Source organism: Otolemur garnettii, unplaced genomic scaffold, assembly GCF_000181295.1.
Source record: "Otolemur garnettii isolate 467f Iridium unplaced genomic scaffold, OtoGar3 scaffold00002, whole genome shotgun sequence".
NCBI lineage: Eukaryota > Metazoa > Chordata > Mammalia > Primates > Galagidae > Otolemur > Otolemur garnettii.
The window spans coordinates 25,888,316-25,901,149 of NW_003852397.1; the positions used below are offsets into that span (position 1 = coordinate 25,888,316).

Below are 12,834 nucleotides of genomic sequence, written 5' to 3' on the forward strand. Positions count from 1 at the left end.
AAAAACCAAAAATATGACCTACAAAGAAAATAAAGCTCTAGGAAGAATGTATTTGGAAACATGAATTTGAAATATAGTTGGTTAGGTTCACTAATTCATTTTTAAAAAAATCATTAACTCTTAATACCTAGGCCTATCTCAGTCACCAAATGTGGTATAGAACCCATGGAAAAGGCCATTCCCCAACTGAAACCCAGCTGGCACCCTGCCAGACAGACACACAGACCTACTTTCAAATTAAATCATGAAAGAATCATGTAGTTTATGCATTTAACAGAATTTATTAATTAGAGTTCGAGTGTTTCACACTGCCAGTTCCCCCCATAATTAACAATGCCTCTCAAAATCTAATAAACCCTAAAGGGTCAAAATGTAAACTATGCTTAGAAATATAAATATTTAAAAATTTTAAGATTACAAAAATTTAAAGAATTACATCATCTGTTAGGTGAAGAGGGTCAAACTACAAAAACAATTAATTTATCAACCATTTAAGCATGATTTTATTTAATTTTATGAATTTTCAGATAGGTTATTTTCTTAAATGGCTCCAAACTCATTTCATACAGTAAATTCAAGTTCACAACAAAGGCCAAAAACAGCTAATTTTGATAGAAATGTTGCAAATTCATAGTAAAATCTCAAGCCATATTTAAAAGAACGTGAAACCCTGCTTGCTCCTACCCGCTCTGAAATTTAGAGTCCTTTACTCAGTAAAAATCCCAATCAATCTGAGGATATACCAAAGCTGATGTATTTATCAAAGGATTTGTAGTAGTGAGTTTACATGTGTGGTACCTTTAAAATAATGCATTTGATGACTGAACATGTCATCAATAATAAAAAATAAAAACAAAACCAATAGATAGATTGAAAATGGTTAGAAAAAGTTATTTGAGCAGATACTTCTGAGTTCCTCAGTAGCTCTAAGAAATTGTTACAAACATGAACAGGATGTAGCTTACTTGATCTTAGAGACAAAAATAAAGATGGGGGATGGGAGTCATAAAGTGTCGACAGATTCACCATCGAATCAAACTACAACAATCCGAAAATCCCTGCTCCTTCCCCTACATCACTGTAGCTCGGTCACATTCAGACGTAACAGACTGGAGTCCGCGTTCAGAAGTGATGCGTTTCCATTTTCTCCACAGTGTGCTCTGGCTTCACTGGGTCACAGGTAGAGACACTGGCACCTGGTTAGCCTGAGGTGCTGGGGACCCGCTGCTCACAGCCTGGGGAGGCACCGCTGCTGGTTCCATCTTGCTAATGTGTGTGATGAACCGAAGACGAAGTTTTAAAGCTGGTTTTAAGTTACAGATAATCTTCTCTACCTAAGAAGGCAGAGCATATTAAGAAGCATTTGTACAGTGTTCCTTGACAATAAACTAAGGAGTGGAGTAGGGTGGATGAGAAGTTTCTTGACATGTTCTACCTTTTATCAAAAGCAGACACAATTCATTCTTTCTTGTATGAGAAAGTGTTTTCCCTCCTAGACACTCACACATTACATATTATATATGTGTGTCTGTGCATATACTTTATATATGTGTGTGTGTAGATATATATATATTTATACATGAATATACTTACAAAAGCATATCCATGTATCTAGCCAGTCATCCTACTACCACAAGCTACGCTAGCTTACACTGGAAATTACATATATCCAGCAAGTTGATCATTCTTTTAAACAACCATCTTCATAGAAGCATGAAGCATAATTACATTGTAAAGCTCTTTGGTGGCTGGGTGAGGTGGCTCACGCCTGTATTCCTAACACTCTAGGGGCAGGAAGATCACTTGGGTTTAGGAGTTCAAGACCAGCCTGAGCAAGAGCAAGACCCATCTCCACTAAAAATAGAAAAATTATCAAAGTGTTGTGGTGGATGCCTCTGGAGGCTGAGTAAGGAAGATCACTTTAACTCAGGAGTTTGAGGTTGCTGTGAGCTAGGCTAATGCCAGAGCATTGTAGCCTGAGCAACAGAATGAGACTCTGTCTCAAGGAAAAAAAAAAAAAGAAAGAAAAAGAAGAAAGAAAAATCAAGTTTTATTAATAACTCATCATGTCTGTAACATTTATCCACAAAGGTAATTGTTTTTGTTTTGAGTTATGCTTGGAAATGCTGTCTGACCTTACCAGGAAAGATGAGTTCATTAACAATTTTTTCTTTCTCTTTTCCCTTGTGTCAAAATTTCTTAGGCCCAAATATAAAGGCTACATTTAAAAAAACAAAGAAAAAGCTCAAAACACCAAACACTTCTTTGTCTCTTTCCCACATGTTCTGTGTTTTAAAATAGCAGACACAATTATTTTTTACAAGAGAGAATGGGTCAATTCTCTTTGATATTACTGCTAAGGCACAAAGGAGTCAACATCCTCCCAACCCCAGCTCCAAGAGAAGCAGCCAGTAGACTAGGATTCATGTGGTCATACAGGAACTTGCTTTTCTTTCGATTATAAAAAGAAACAACATTAAAGTATTGGGAAGGGAGGAAATGGACTTAACTTCCCCCATCTGTCCCACATCTACCCTCTAAAGCAGCCCAGATTCTGTTTCCCACACATAGGAACGCAGTTAAAACTCAAGGTCTTTTCAACTTTCAGATGCCTCTCTTAGGAAGTGCCTTCTCCAGCTTCCCTAGAATTCATAAGTCCTTTGAAGCAGCAAAGAACAAATCTAATACTTATTCCAAATGGAGATCTTCCAAACAGTGAGGGCGCAAATGTTTCCCCCAGACATTTTTCTTTAGGGTGAGTTTTCCTGTGATTTTCAAATACTCTTCACAAGTTAGTCTCTACTCAGGGTTAGTGTAGAATCGCCCTCAGTCTTCTAGAATGCTGCAGTGTGTCCAGTGTCCCCAGAAGTGTAGCCTAATCAGGGTAGGCAAAGTAGGCCCTCCCTCCTTCACGACACAACATTTCTCTGGTCTTCTTAGCTGCCATGTTACACTGTTTCTCTCTAATGAGATTACTATCCTTAACCTCCTAGGTCTATTTCAGATGCTCTGATGAAAACATCGAGGAGGAAAAGTGTGAGAAGTTATGACATGTATTTACTTCAATACTACATCTAGAATCATATGCCCCTATTGCCTAAAAAGGTCTGATACCAAACTTTTTCCCTTAAAAAAATTAACCAAAACAAAAATACACACCCAAACAGAAAGTCTCTCACTATATGTGTTTAAATTTTCTAAGTTAAGCATCATAAAAAATAATTATTTAAGTTTAACTTACTTGCTCTTTCACACTGTCGCCAGTAAACATATACTTCATATGATACAGGAAGTCACAGATGGGATCCATGTAATTCAAGTGGGCACTGCACTGGTCTACATTCAGCAGCATGTCATAAAATGCCACACCAATCTATTTAACAAATGATGTAAAATTATTACATGACCCAAAGTGATTCAATTATTCAGCATCAAGCAGCTGGACTTCATTATAACTGTCGCTCTGGGGATAACCTGTTTGTGGTAGCAATTGTCCTAAATCACACACACCTCCATGTGTATGGGAGCCATGACATGGCCCGCATTTATAATAGAACCCATAGTGCTACAAAATGCCCCCTATCAGAGCTTAGATTGAATTTCTCTTCATAGCTTAAAATTAAGAGAGACAAACCCTTTCTAGACATAATCTCTCAATTTCTAGAATAACTGCATCCTCAGGGATCCTGGACTATACATTCTTACTTCCATTTGGTGGTTCATTTTTAAGGTTCTATTCCTGGTTCATTTTTTTTTTCTCTGACTCTTGGTAGGAGTGATTGACCTTATCTATTCTCATAATTTTAATTAATTCCTTTGTACTGCAAGTTCTCTCTCTTTCTTTGCAGTTTTTGGCCAATGCTGGGTTTGAACCTGCCACCTCTGGCATATGGGGCCAGCGCCTTACTCCTCTGAGCTACAGGCGTTGCCCACAAGTTCTCAAATATATTTAATTTTAATTCCTTCACATTGGGAGTTCTCAAATGTACTTAGCCAACTTTAACTTTCTTCTCAGCCTTCCCAGTGCAGTGGCTCACACCTGTAATCCTCTCACTCTGGAAGGCAGAGGTGGGTTAATTGCTTGAGCTCATGGATTTGAGATCAGCCTGAGCAAAAGCAAGACCCCGTTTCTACCAAAAATAGAAAAACTGAGGCAAGAGTATAGCCTGAGCCCAAGAGTTGGAGGTTGCTGGGAGCCATGATGCCAGGGCAATAGCTTGAGACTTTGTCTCTCACAAACAAACAAACAAACAAACAAAAAAACCCAAAAAACAAAACACTTCCTTCTCAGCCTTGATGAAGGGTATTTATGCCTGCATCTCCAATCAACATATTCCATTCCAAACTCATTGTAGGTGCAATAAGTTCTCTAAAATTGCTCTTAGATGCTAATAAGCAAGTTTTACTTCCAATAGTTGTGACCTACAGTTTTGAAAACTCTGGTTACAAAACCTAAATAGATGCTTCAGAATTGAATCATATCACAGAAAACCCAGAACAGATTTTACCTCTATCATACATCGAGTTCGTTCTTGTTGAAATCTTTGTAAAAATGGTCCTACAAGATGGTATACATACAGCAACTGGAATTCAGTCTTTACTATGGGAAGAAGTACTTCAGTAAGAAATCTAAAATTTGAAGATAAAAATAAGTATGTTTTATGACTTAAAATTAGGTGAAATGCTTTAATTTTGATAACATGGTATTTACAAAACCTGTAATAATTTTTCAAGTTCCTTTTAATTTTGGTAAAAATATTTCTAATTAATCTTACATCTCCCATTGGCTCTCATTTTCATTTGATTGATTAATGAAATAATCAGATTTAGGCATCATTCTTAGCAGTAAAGCTACCAAATGACAGAGTTGAATTATCTGAAATAAAAAAAGAGAGTAACTAACAAATGCCATTCTCAAGAAATTTGAATCTAATTAATACCACTTCTGTGGTAAAGAAAAATAATTAGGAAATAGGCTAATCTCAGTTATTCAGTTCAAAGGCAACTTTCAGGATATATTCTGGAGAAAAGCATGCACTTGACTAAGTATTCTGAAACTGTAATGGAAAACTATACTTAATCCTAGCTGAAATGTTGAGTAATGATTATAATGGAAAACTAGATACCAGATTATTACTTGCACATACAAATCAGTTTTTTTCAAACACTTCTGAAATATAAGAGGCTTTCTGCTCAACCAGAAACTACTTAATGAATACACTCTTACTTTGCAAGCTGTTGATGAATTAGACATAATACCACATCTATTAATGAGATTAGAAAAGAAAGAAAATACGTGAAAATTTCTTTAAGGAACTGTGGTACTTACTTTGGAATGAGAGAAAGTTGCCCAATGCTAGAATGGTGCCACACAGCATGTGCGAGAGCTAAGGTATAGCTACAGCTCATCTCAGAGTAGGACTGATGACAGGCTGTGAAATCAAAGAGGCGGAATGGGTAGCCAACCCACTCTGTTTCAGACGTCAAGCTGGGACTGCTAATCACACTCACAATTCGATCATGAAGGACAATCCAATATGGCTCCTTTAAAACCAGAGGAAAGCCTGGTGAAAAACACTACTTTATCCAGTATCTGCCCCAAATCCTAAAGTAACAGTGCTTTCTCCTTCTTTAAAGTTTTCTACTTAATACAGTTTATATCTGCACAATGCATAATGGGTGAGATTCAGTCAGTAATGGCCTAAGGAGGAGTGTTTGTGAGTTAGGGGACTTCATACCTAATTCTCCCCAGCTTATTCGGTACCTGGTATTTACCACGCACTAATTCAACTGTGTAGTGCAGACTAGACACACGTGGAGATCAGAGAAGGGAGACTTCAGGAGAGCAAGAGAAGTCAGAGAAGACCTCTCCGAGGAAGGAAGCTCTAGGCTAGCAAAGAATGAGTAGGTAATGGAAGGAAGAACGGTTTTGGAATAAGATTAATGTCTTATTCACCACCATATCAGAAGTATCCAACACACGTCTCAACAAACACGATTTGCATGAGCAAAGCCTCTAGACACATAACATGTTAACTGGCCAAAAGTAGATCAGATAATGAAGTAAAAATGAAGTTTGGGTAGGTGAGGTGGTACCACAGGACACACATGCCTGTAAGTCATGTACATACATTTAGATTTAATAAAATAAAAAAAAAGTTCATTGTAGATTTTTTAAGGAGTATCAAAGATTCTAAAAGCATGAAACACTTTGTTAATTTGCATGATGCCTTTACACAAGGACACCTTATATGCAACTTTTCTTTCTAGCTAACAGGGAATAGGCTAGCTGTACTTTGCCACTCAGTACAAATTATGGTTATTAACTCACTGGTAGGGCAGTGATGATCAAACCAATTGCATTCATCCATGAGGTAATGTTCTCTCTTGGCACTAAGGGCTGACTGCAAGTGGGCAAAAAAGAATACAAAGGTGAAATTATAAAAACATTTTATATGGTTGATAATGGATCTTATTTTGAGAATGTATATAATTTGGAGGATTCAAACTCATCCACTCCAATAAAACAATGGATATTTAAATTATTGAATAAAAATGAAATACACACAAAAGATAAAGCTTTTTAAAAAAAACTTCTCCAATCACTATCCTTATTCTATGCTAATCTTTAGGAGTGTCTTAAAAGACTGTTTTTAGTGACAAGTTAACATTATTTCTAAATTAATGTCAAGGAGCTAATAAAGCGAAGCACAAACCAACCCAGGACTGACCCTGTCTAGAGCTCATTCTGTTACCCCTGTATCACAAAGACAAGATCTGTAATCAGAAGGTACTATCATCTAATGTGCACTGGTCTCAGGGGCACAGGTTTGTCTAATAGCTCCAAATAAAATACAATTTTCTTTACAAGTTAACAATGAATCTTACGGCATCGAAGAGGATACATACCTTTTCAGGACAACATTTAGAAGTGCATTCCCAACCTCATTGCCTGAAACTGCTAAGGCCATGAGCTCCACACAAGTGACATGCAGAGCGTGGGCAGCCGGATTGGGAAACTCATTGAATCTCCAGTCACAGTTTGGGAAGGGACCAGGAGATTTGCCAGCCATCGGTGCAGACAATTAAAGCAATAACATTTTGACTATCATTTGATTATCAATTTATCTGATTATTAGCTATCAAGAAGTGATTTATCTATAGCTAGAGATATTAAGAGGCAAATAGTGCAAACCAAATACAATTAAGTTTTACACAACTGAAATACATTTCAACCACAAGGTATAAATCGTTCTTATACATGTGCTATTATAACCATGACATGTTAATAGCTGCAGCTGCAACTGAAGCATCCCCAGGCTTCATAACCCATTTATTATAATTGTTTAAGACATTACTATAAAAATTATTTTATAGTAATTCTTATACTCCAGAAAATAAATTCTTTACTGTAAGAAAAGTAAGTCAATCTCATTTATGTAAAATTTTCCTATCTAGTAAATAGTGGTAGTCACAGACATAATTAAGAATAGAGTGCTTGTTGGAAGTAAAATCCAACAGAAATCATATTGAGATGGAGGGAAGAGAGGAGGGAAGAGAGGTACAATTCACACCTAACAGGGGCAATGAACATATTCTAGGTGAAGGGCATACTTATATCATCGACTTAAAATACACGAATGCAAATACGTGATCAAAATATATGTACCTCTATAATACGCTGAGTTAACAAAACAGAATAGAGTGCTAACAACTGAAAACATAAAATCAAAAGGAAGAAAAACTGAGTACAGCTTTTTCACTAAAAAAATCAAAATAAGTTTTACCATTAATTTGATTGTGTATAAAATATATATTAATAAGGCCTAGGAGGCAAGATCGCTTGTGCCCAGGAGTTTGGGACCAGCTTGAGTAAAAGACAAGAATCTTTCTCTATAAAAAAACAATTAGAAAGCATAGCTAAGTGTGGTGGCATATGCCTACAGTCCCAGCTATTTCAGAGGATGAGATAAAAAGTTTGAACGAGTTTGAGGATGCAATGAGCTATGATGAGGCCACAGCACTGTAGCTTGGGAGACAGAGCAAAGTTACACCCACCCCTTTTATTGTTTGAATCCTTAAAGATCCTATGTTCTCCAAGAGCACATAGATAACATGTGTTGCAATATGTAGAACATTTATTTCAGAATAGGATGCTTTTCTTTGAAACAAATCTCCATGAAGTCTGTTTTTTTGTTTTTGAACAAATCTTCATGAACTCTGTTGTTAAATACAAATTTTAATGGAAAGAATCCATTTTAATGGAAAGCCTATGTGGAATGATGCTGCTGATTTAAGAATTCAATCTTTATATATAGAGGTAAAAAGGAAAGTGATCTTTAAAATGTAAAGCCTTGAAATATATAAAAATATTACCTTAAAAAGAAAACATGTATTCTCATAAATCAAAATCCTGTTATTTCTAGAGAGTCTGTAAAATCACAATAAAAAGGATATTATCTACTAGTCTGCCTATCAATCTGCAATAGTAGGTGTCATCTGGGACCCAAGGATTTTCCTCTCGTGCATTCATGGCATTTTTTAGGTAAGTGTCACTTAAACACCAGCCCTGTGGTCGATTATCCTTGAGCGAACCAATGATCGCGTGGACAAGTTTTCGCTTGAGAAATTTGCGCTCTCTCAGATGCATTTCATAATAGTGCAGAGTATTATACAGATAAGTCACTGGACGATCTGCAAGAAAAAAACATCATCACAGTGTTTATCCTGTTACTGACAACTATGAAAAGCTAATCTTCCCAGATAACTGAAAAATACCTCATGAGATTGTGAAACTGTTGCAACATGCTAGGCAACGGTATACAATGAATATTTTAATCTTGGAACTAGCAGAAGGCTCAGAAAGCATGGAGCAATACATACCATTAGCATTTACAATACTGGGCATCTGAGTGAAAGCAATTCACCTTCTACAAATTTATCCAGAAAAATGACACATAGCAATGAATTCTTTGTTGCCCGGTTTCTACTAGCAAAAGATTAGAAATAACCCAATTTGTCAAAAGCGGGGGATATAAATTATGGCATGTATGAGATTTATATGTACTGATAGAAATCATCAACCTTAATAGATAATAAAAGAAAAAAAGCTGCAGAACAATGACTTCAGTACATTTTATTAGTGGGGGAAAATTTTTTTCTTCAAATATGTCTTATTTTATCTATCTTTATCATTTTCCCAAATGACCCCTTCTGCCTAGTATGTTCTCTTTTCCCTCCTTATACAAATCACAAGAAAAAACAAAACAAAAACAAATCACATATATCAGTTTAAATCCTACCTATCCAAGAAGCCCGCCAAGGTGTATTTAACTTACAGTAATATCACTCTGTCTGAACTCATTCCTTTATCCATATTTTAGCACTGTATAGTTTATATTTCATGGCATCATCCATGGCAATTATCCTCAAAACACTTTTATTTTAAAAATAATTAGAAGAAAACCTTTAGACCCACTTTTACCATACAGTCATGGCCAGCCTACTTCTGTTTACACAGGGACTAGATGAAATTAACATTTGAATAAGCTCACCATGAAATTTATATAAGCCTCCGAGGTGATCCAGTAGAGTCTCCAGTGATTTGGATACTGGAAGCAACTCTAAAAATCTGTGGATCACTATATCAAATACTGGAAGGAATCGTAGACACACATTTCCAAAATAGATGGGCAGATAGGGGGACTGGATCTGTACAGGAGGTTCAACCTGTTCCGCCAGGCCCTCAAAATACAGCTTCTCAGGATATTTCTATGGAAGTAAGGAAAGGATAAATGTTTAGAGTACTTTTTTTTTTACTCTCTTACAAGTACAAAATAAACTTGAAATATTATTCAGATATTTTTATAAGGAAATAGAAATTGTACTTTATTATAATTTACTTTTTATATCATACTTATGTCTACTAAAACACAATTACAATTTATTTCTAACATTAGAGAAACTCCAGAACCTTGAAGAAGCTTAGAGAGCTAATTTACTTCTATACAGACACAGAAAACATTAGAACCATACAGAAAAAGGCCAAATCAATTCATCAAACACTTAACTGTGGCTTTAAAAGGATTATCTGAAACACTCATTAGAATTCCTACCTTGTGATAATTCATGTGCTTAGTGTGCCAGTCGTTCTGGAGCCAGTGCTCTGGGGAATTTTCCTTCACAAAGTCACTTACTCGATTTCTAAAATCATTTGGTTTGAGTAACAGCAACTGAATTATGAAATAACACACCTGGGCTTCATTTCCTTCATGACTACGCATGGCCTTTGAAGAACAACAGAAAGATTTTGTAAAAATGCCCAACCTGTGCAAAAGCAAGGCTCTGCCATTTGACAGTCTAAATTTTAATAGAGTAAAATCTTACTATTAGAATTTCCTTAGATGTCCAGTCTATCCCAATCCAAGCCTTCAGCATTCCCCAAACATATCTGACCTCTTTGGGGGCCTGTGCATAACTCATAATTCCTTCTGTCTACAATGTTTATCTTTTTTTTTTTTTTTTTTTAAATTTAATCTAACCATCACTATCTCCTAGGTTGCTGTGATTTCTGTTTTCCGGTACTATTTTTCCCCACGTCTCTATCTTATCCTTTTGTTTTACTGGTTTATAGACTTACCTTATTTCCTCTAATATATTATAACTAATTTTGTATCTATGCTTGACAGTTAGGGGGTTAATGTTAGCAAGCTAAGCCACCCAAAATTATCACCATCACAGAACTTTTCGTTAATGCAGCATTCTCTACCGTAGTTCAGTGTCTTTTCTTACAATTTTTCTTGAAATAGATATAACAACAGTCAGAAGAAAAAAACATTTGGGGGAGGTTGGGTGGCTATGAGAAACATTCAGTTATGACTGGGGCTACTAACTGTACAGAAATGGTTATATTAGCACTCTGCCTTTAGTACAGAAATGGTTACATGAGCATTCCCCAAAGAATGCAGCCACTTGTTACTACTTCCTGCCTCTAGTGGGAGTCTTTAGAGAATCAATTCAGGGTTCAGCTGCTTATATTTCTAGGGCATTACAAGATTAGGACCCTATCTATTTTATTTACTTTTGTATCTTCTGTCCAGGGAACATAGTAGGTACTCAATACACCTTATTGAATGAATGATAAGGGAACTGGGAGACCTCTAGCTCCTTAGGGAAGGAACAGCAACATTTAAATATAATATAAATCTATTAAATTCTTTAAGGCAATGTGGAGTACATCAACACAAGTTCTATCAGTCATACACCTGGATTCAAAAGAGAGTAAGAAAACCTTCATCTCCACAATCTTTTCTAATACTTTTTTAAAAGGTAGTGAGCATAAAACTGTATGACCTTATTACTAAAAATAATTTTGTTAATCATGCCACGCCACATTGTATTACATTAACATTTGTCTCATACTTGTATTGAAAACAATTCTTTTAGCCAATGAGTAACCTCAACTACAGGAGCATAATAAAAGAATACTGACGTCCCTCAATAGACAGAGTTAGATTCATTTCACCAAAATTCTATCACGCCCATTTCATCTGCTGTACAAGAGAAGGCGGGTTCTAGCCAAGTGCTAGTAAATATTTTATCCCTTTGTTAAGACAACTATAGAATGACAGAATCTTAATATTAAATAGAACTTTAGAAAATTATTTTGGTTCCATGGTTGATTATCTAGTTTTGGCTTGATTTTCTCTGGTAACAAATATAGTCACCTTCATTCTTAGACAGCCATTTTCTTTCTTTCTTTTCTTTTCTTTTTTTTGACAGCCATTTTCATTATTTGTGCTAATAGTTAACACATAACCTGATACCTGTCAGTTTCATTCACTGGTACCATATTTGCCTTAGGGAGTCACATAGACTAATTCCTTAATTATTACAGTTTTCAAGTATTAGAAGCAAGAAGATTTCTTTTTTGGTTATGGGAATTTTGATTTTTATAGAGTTAATAAACCAGAATACATATCCAATAATAGGTAGCACTGTTACTTAGGTAATCAACATATAAACATGTATTTACTAATTTCATTTCTTTAGAAGTGAGGCATATTCTTAAGGCATATTCTGTAAGTTGATAGTCTTAATATTACTTTACGTCAGTTCACTATGTGGTCTATAAAGTTGTAAACAAAGTTGAAAGCCAATTTGAAAAATGGTATCATATTTTGAAGGGCCTTTCATCTTTCTATTCTTCTGAAGCAAAGACTTTTTACAGGAATTTATCATGATATTTAGGTCTTCTGCTTCTGTTTTCAACCTGCAATTACCCTGTTTCCACTTTCTTGATGTAGCACATGAAACATACCAGCAACCATTCTCCAGTTGTAGTTTGGACAAAGCAGTTCTGGATTAAAAACAGTGAAAGATCACTAGTTTATTCATTTAGAACAAGTAATACTTTATACTGGACAAGTAGAAATTATTACTGATTCAATAACTAGTGTGACGTTTGAAGAAAAACAGTTTAATTAAATTTATAGAGTTTATTTTATTTTCAATGCCCCCTCCTTTTTTGGTATCTACATTTTAATATTTTCACAAGGGAAGCATACATTTTCATTACATTTCTCTCAGGTTAGCAATAGTGTCTTAATCATTTTAGCTGTAGTAACTCATTTAAATTAGTTGCATTCTCAAACATCAAAGTCTATTCCTGCCTTCAAATGTGATAGAGCTGCTTCTTAATTTTCAGAAGTTATAGTAATATATTTTTTAGATTTAAACACATACTCTTAAACAGAACTTAGAGAATATTTAGCAATTGAATAAAAGACTTAACTATTAATTCCTTTAATTAAACAGAAAACTTACAAATATTTA

General features: G+C 35.3%; 1 protein-coding gene across 2 annotated transcripts in view; it reads right to left on the reverse strand.

Annotated features, from left to right (window-relative positions):
* Nucleotides 1–261: 261 nt before the first annotated feature.
* Nucleotides 262–12,834, reverse strand: part of LOC100954230 (mediator of RNA polymerase II transcription subunit 23) — a 48,428-nt gene continuing 35,855 nt past the window's right edge. Inside the window, exons 21-29 of one of the 2 annotated variants that reach the window (XM_023513518.1) lie at nucleotides 10,116–10,286; nucleotides 9,555–9,771; nucleotides 8,458–8,694; nucleotides 6,910–7,075; nucleotides 6,332–6,404; nucleotides 5,330–5,544; nucleotides 4,509–4,629; nucleotides 3,242–3,373; nucleotides 262–1,334 (exon numbers count right to left, since the gene is read on the reverse strand). In XM_023513518.1, coding sequence (XP_023369286.1) covers nucleotides 1,167–1,334; nucleotides 3,242–3,373; nucleotides 4,509–4,629; nucleotides 5,330–5,544; nucleotides 6,332–6,404; nucleotides 6,910–7,075; nucleotides 8,458–8,694; nucleotides 9,555–9,771; nucleotides 10,116–10,286 — 1,500 coding nt within the window. In that variant the 3' untranslated portion in view covers nucleotides 262–1,166. The remainder of the gene's footprint in view (nucleotides 1,335–3,241; nucleotides 3,374–4,508; nucleotides 4,630–5,329; nucleotides 5,545–6,331; nucleotides 6,405–6,909; nucleotides 7,076–8,457; nucleotides 8,695–9,554; nucleotides 9,772–10,115; nucleotides 10,287–12,834) is intronic. The other variant, XM_012805998.2, reaches the window with a different exon arrangement.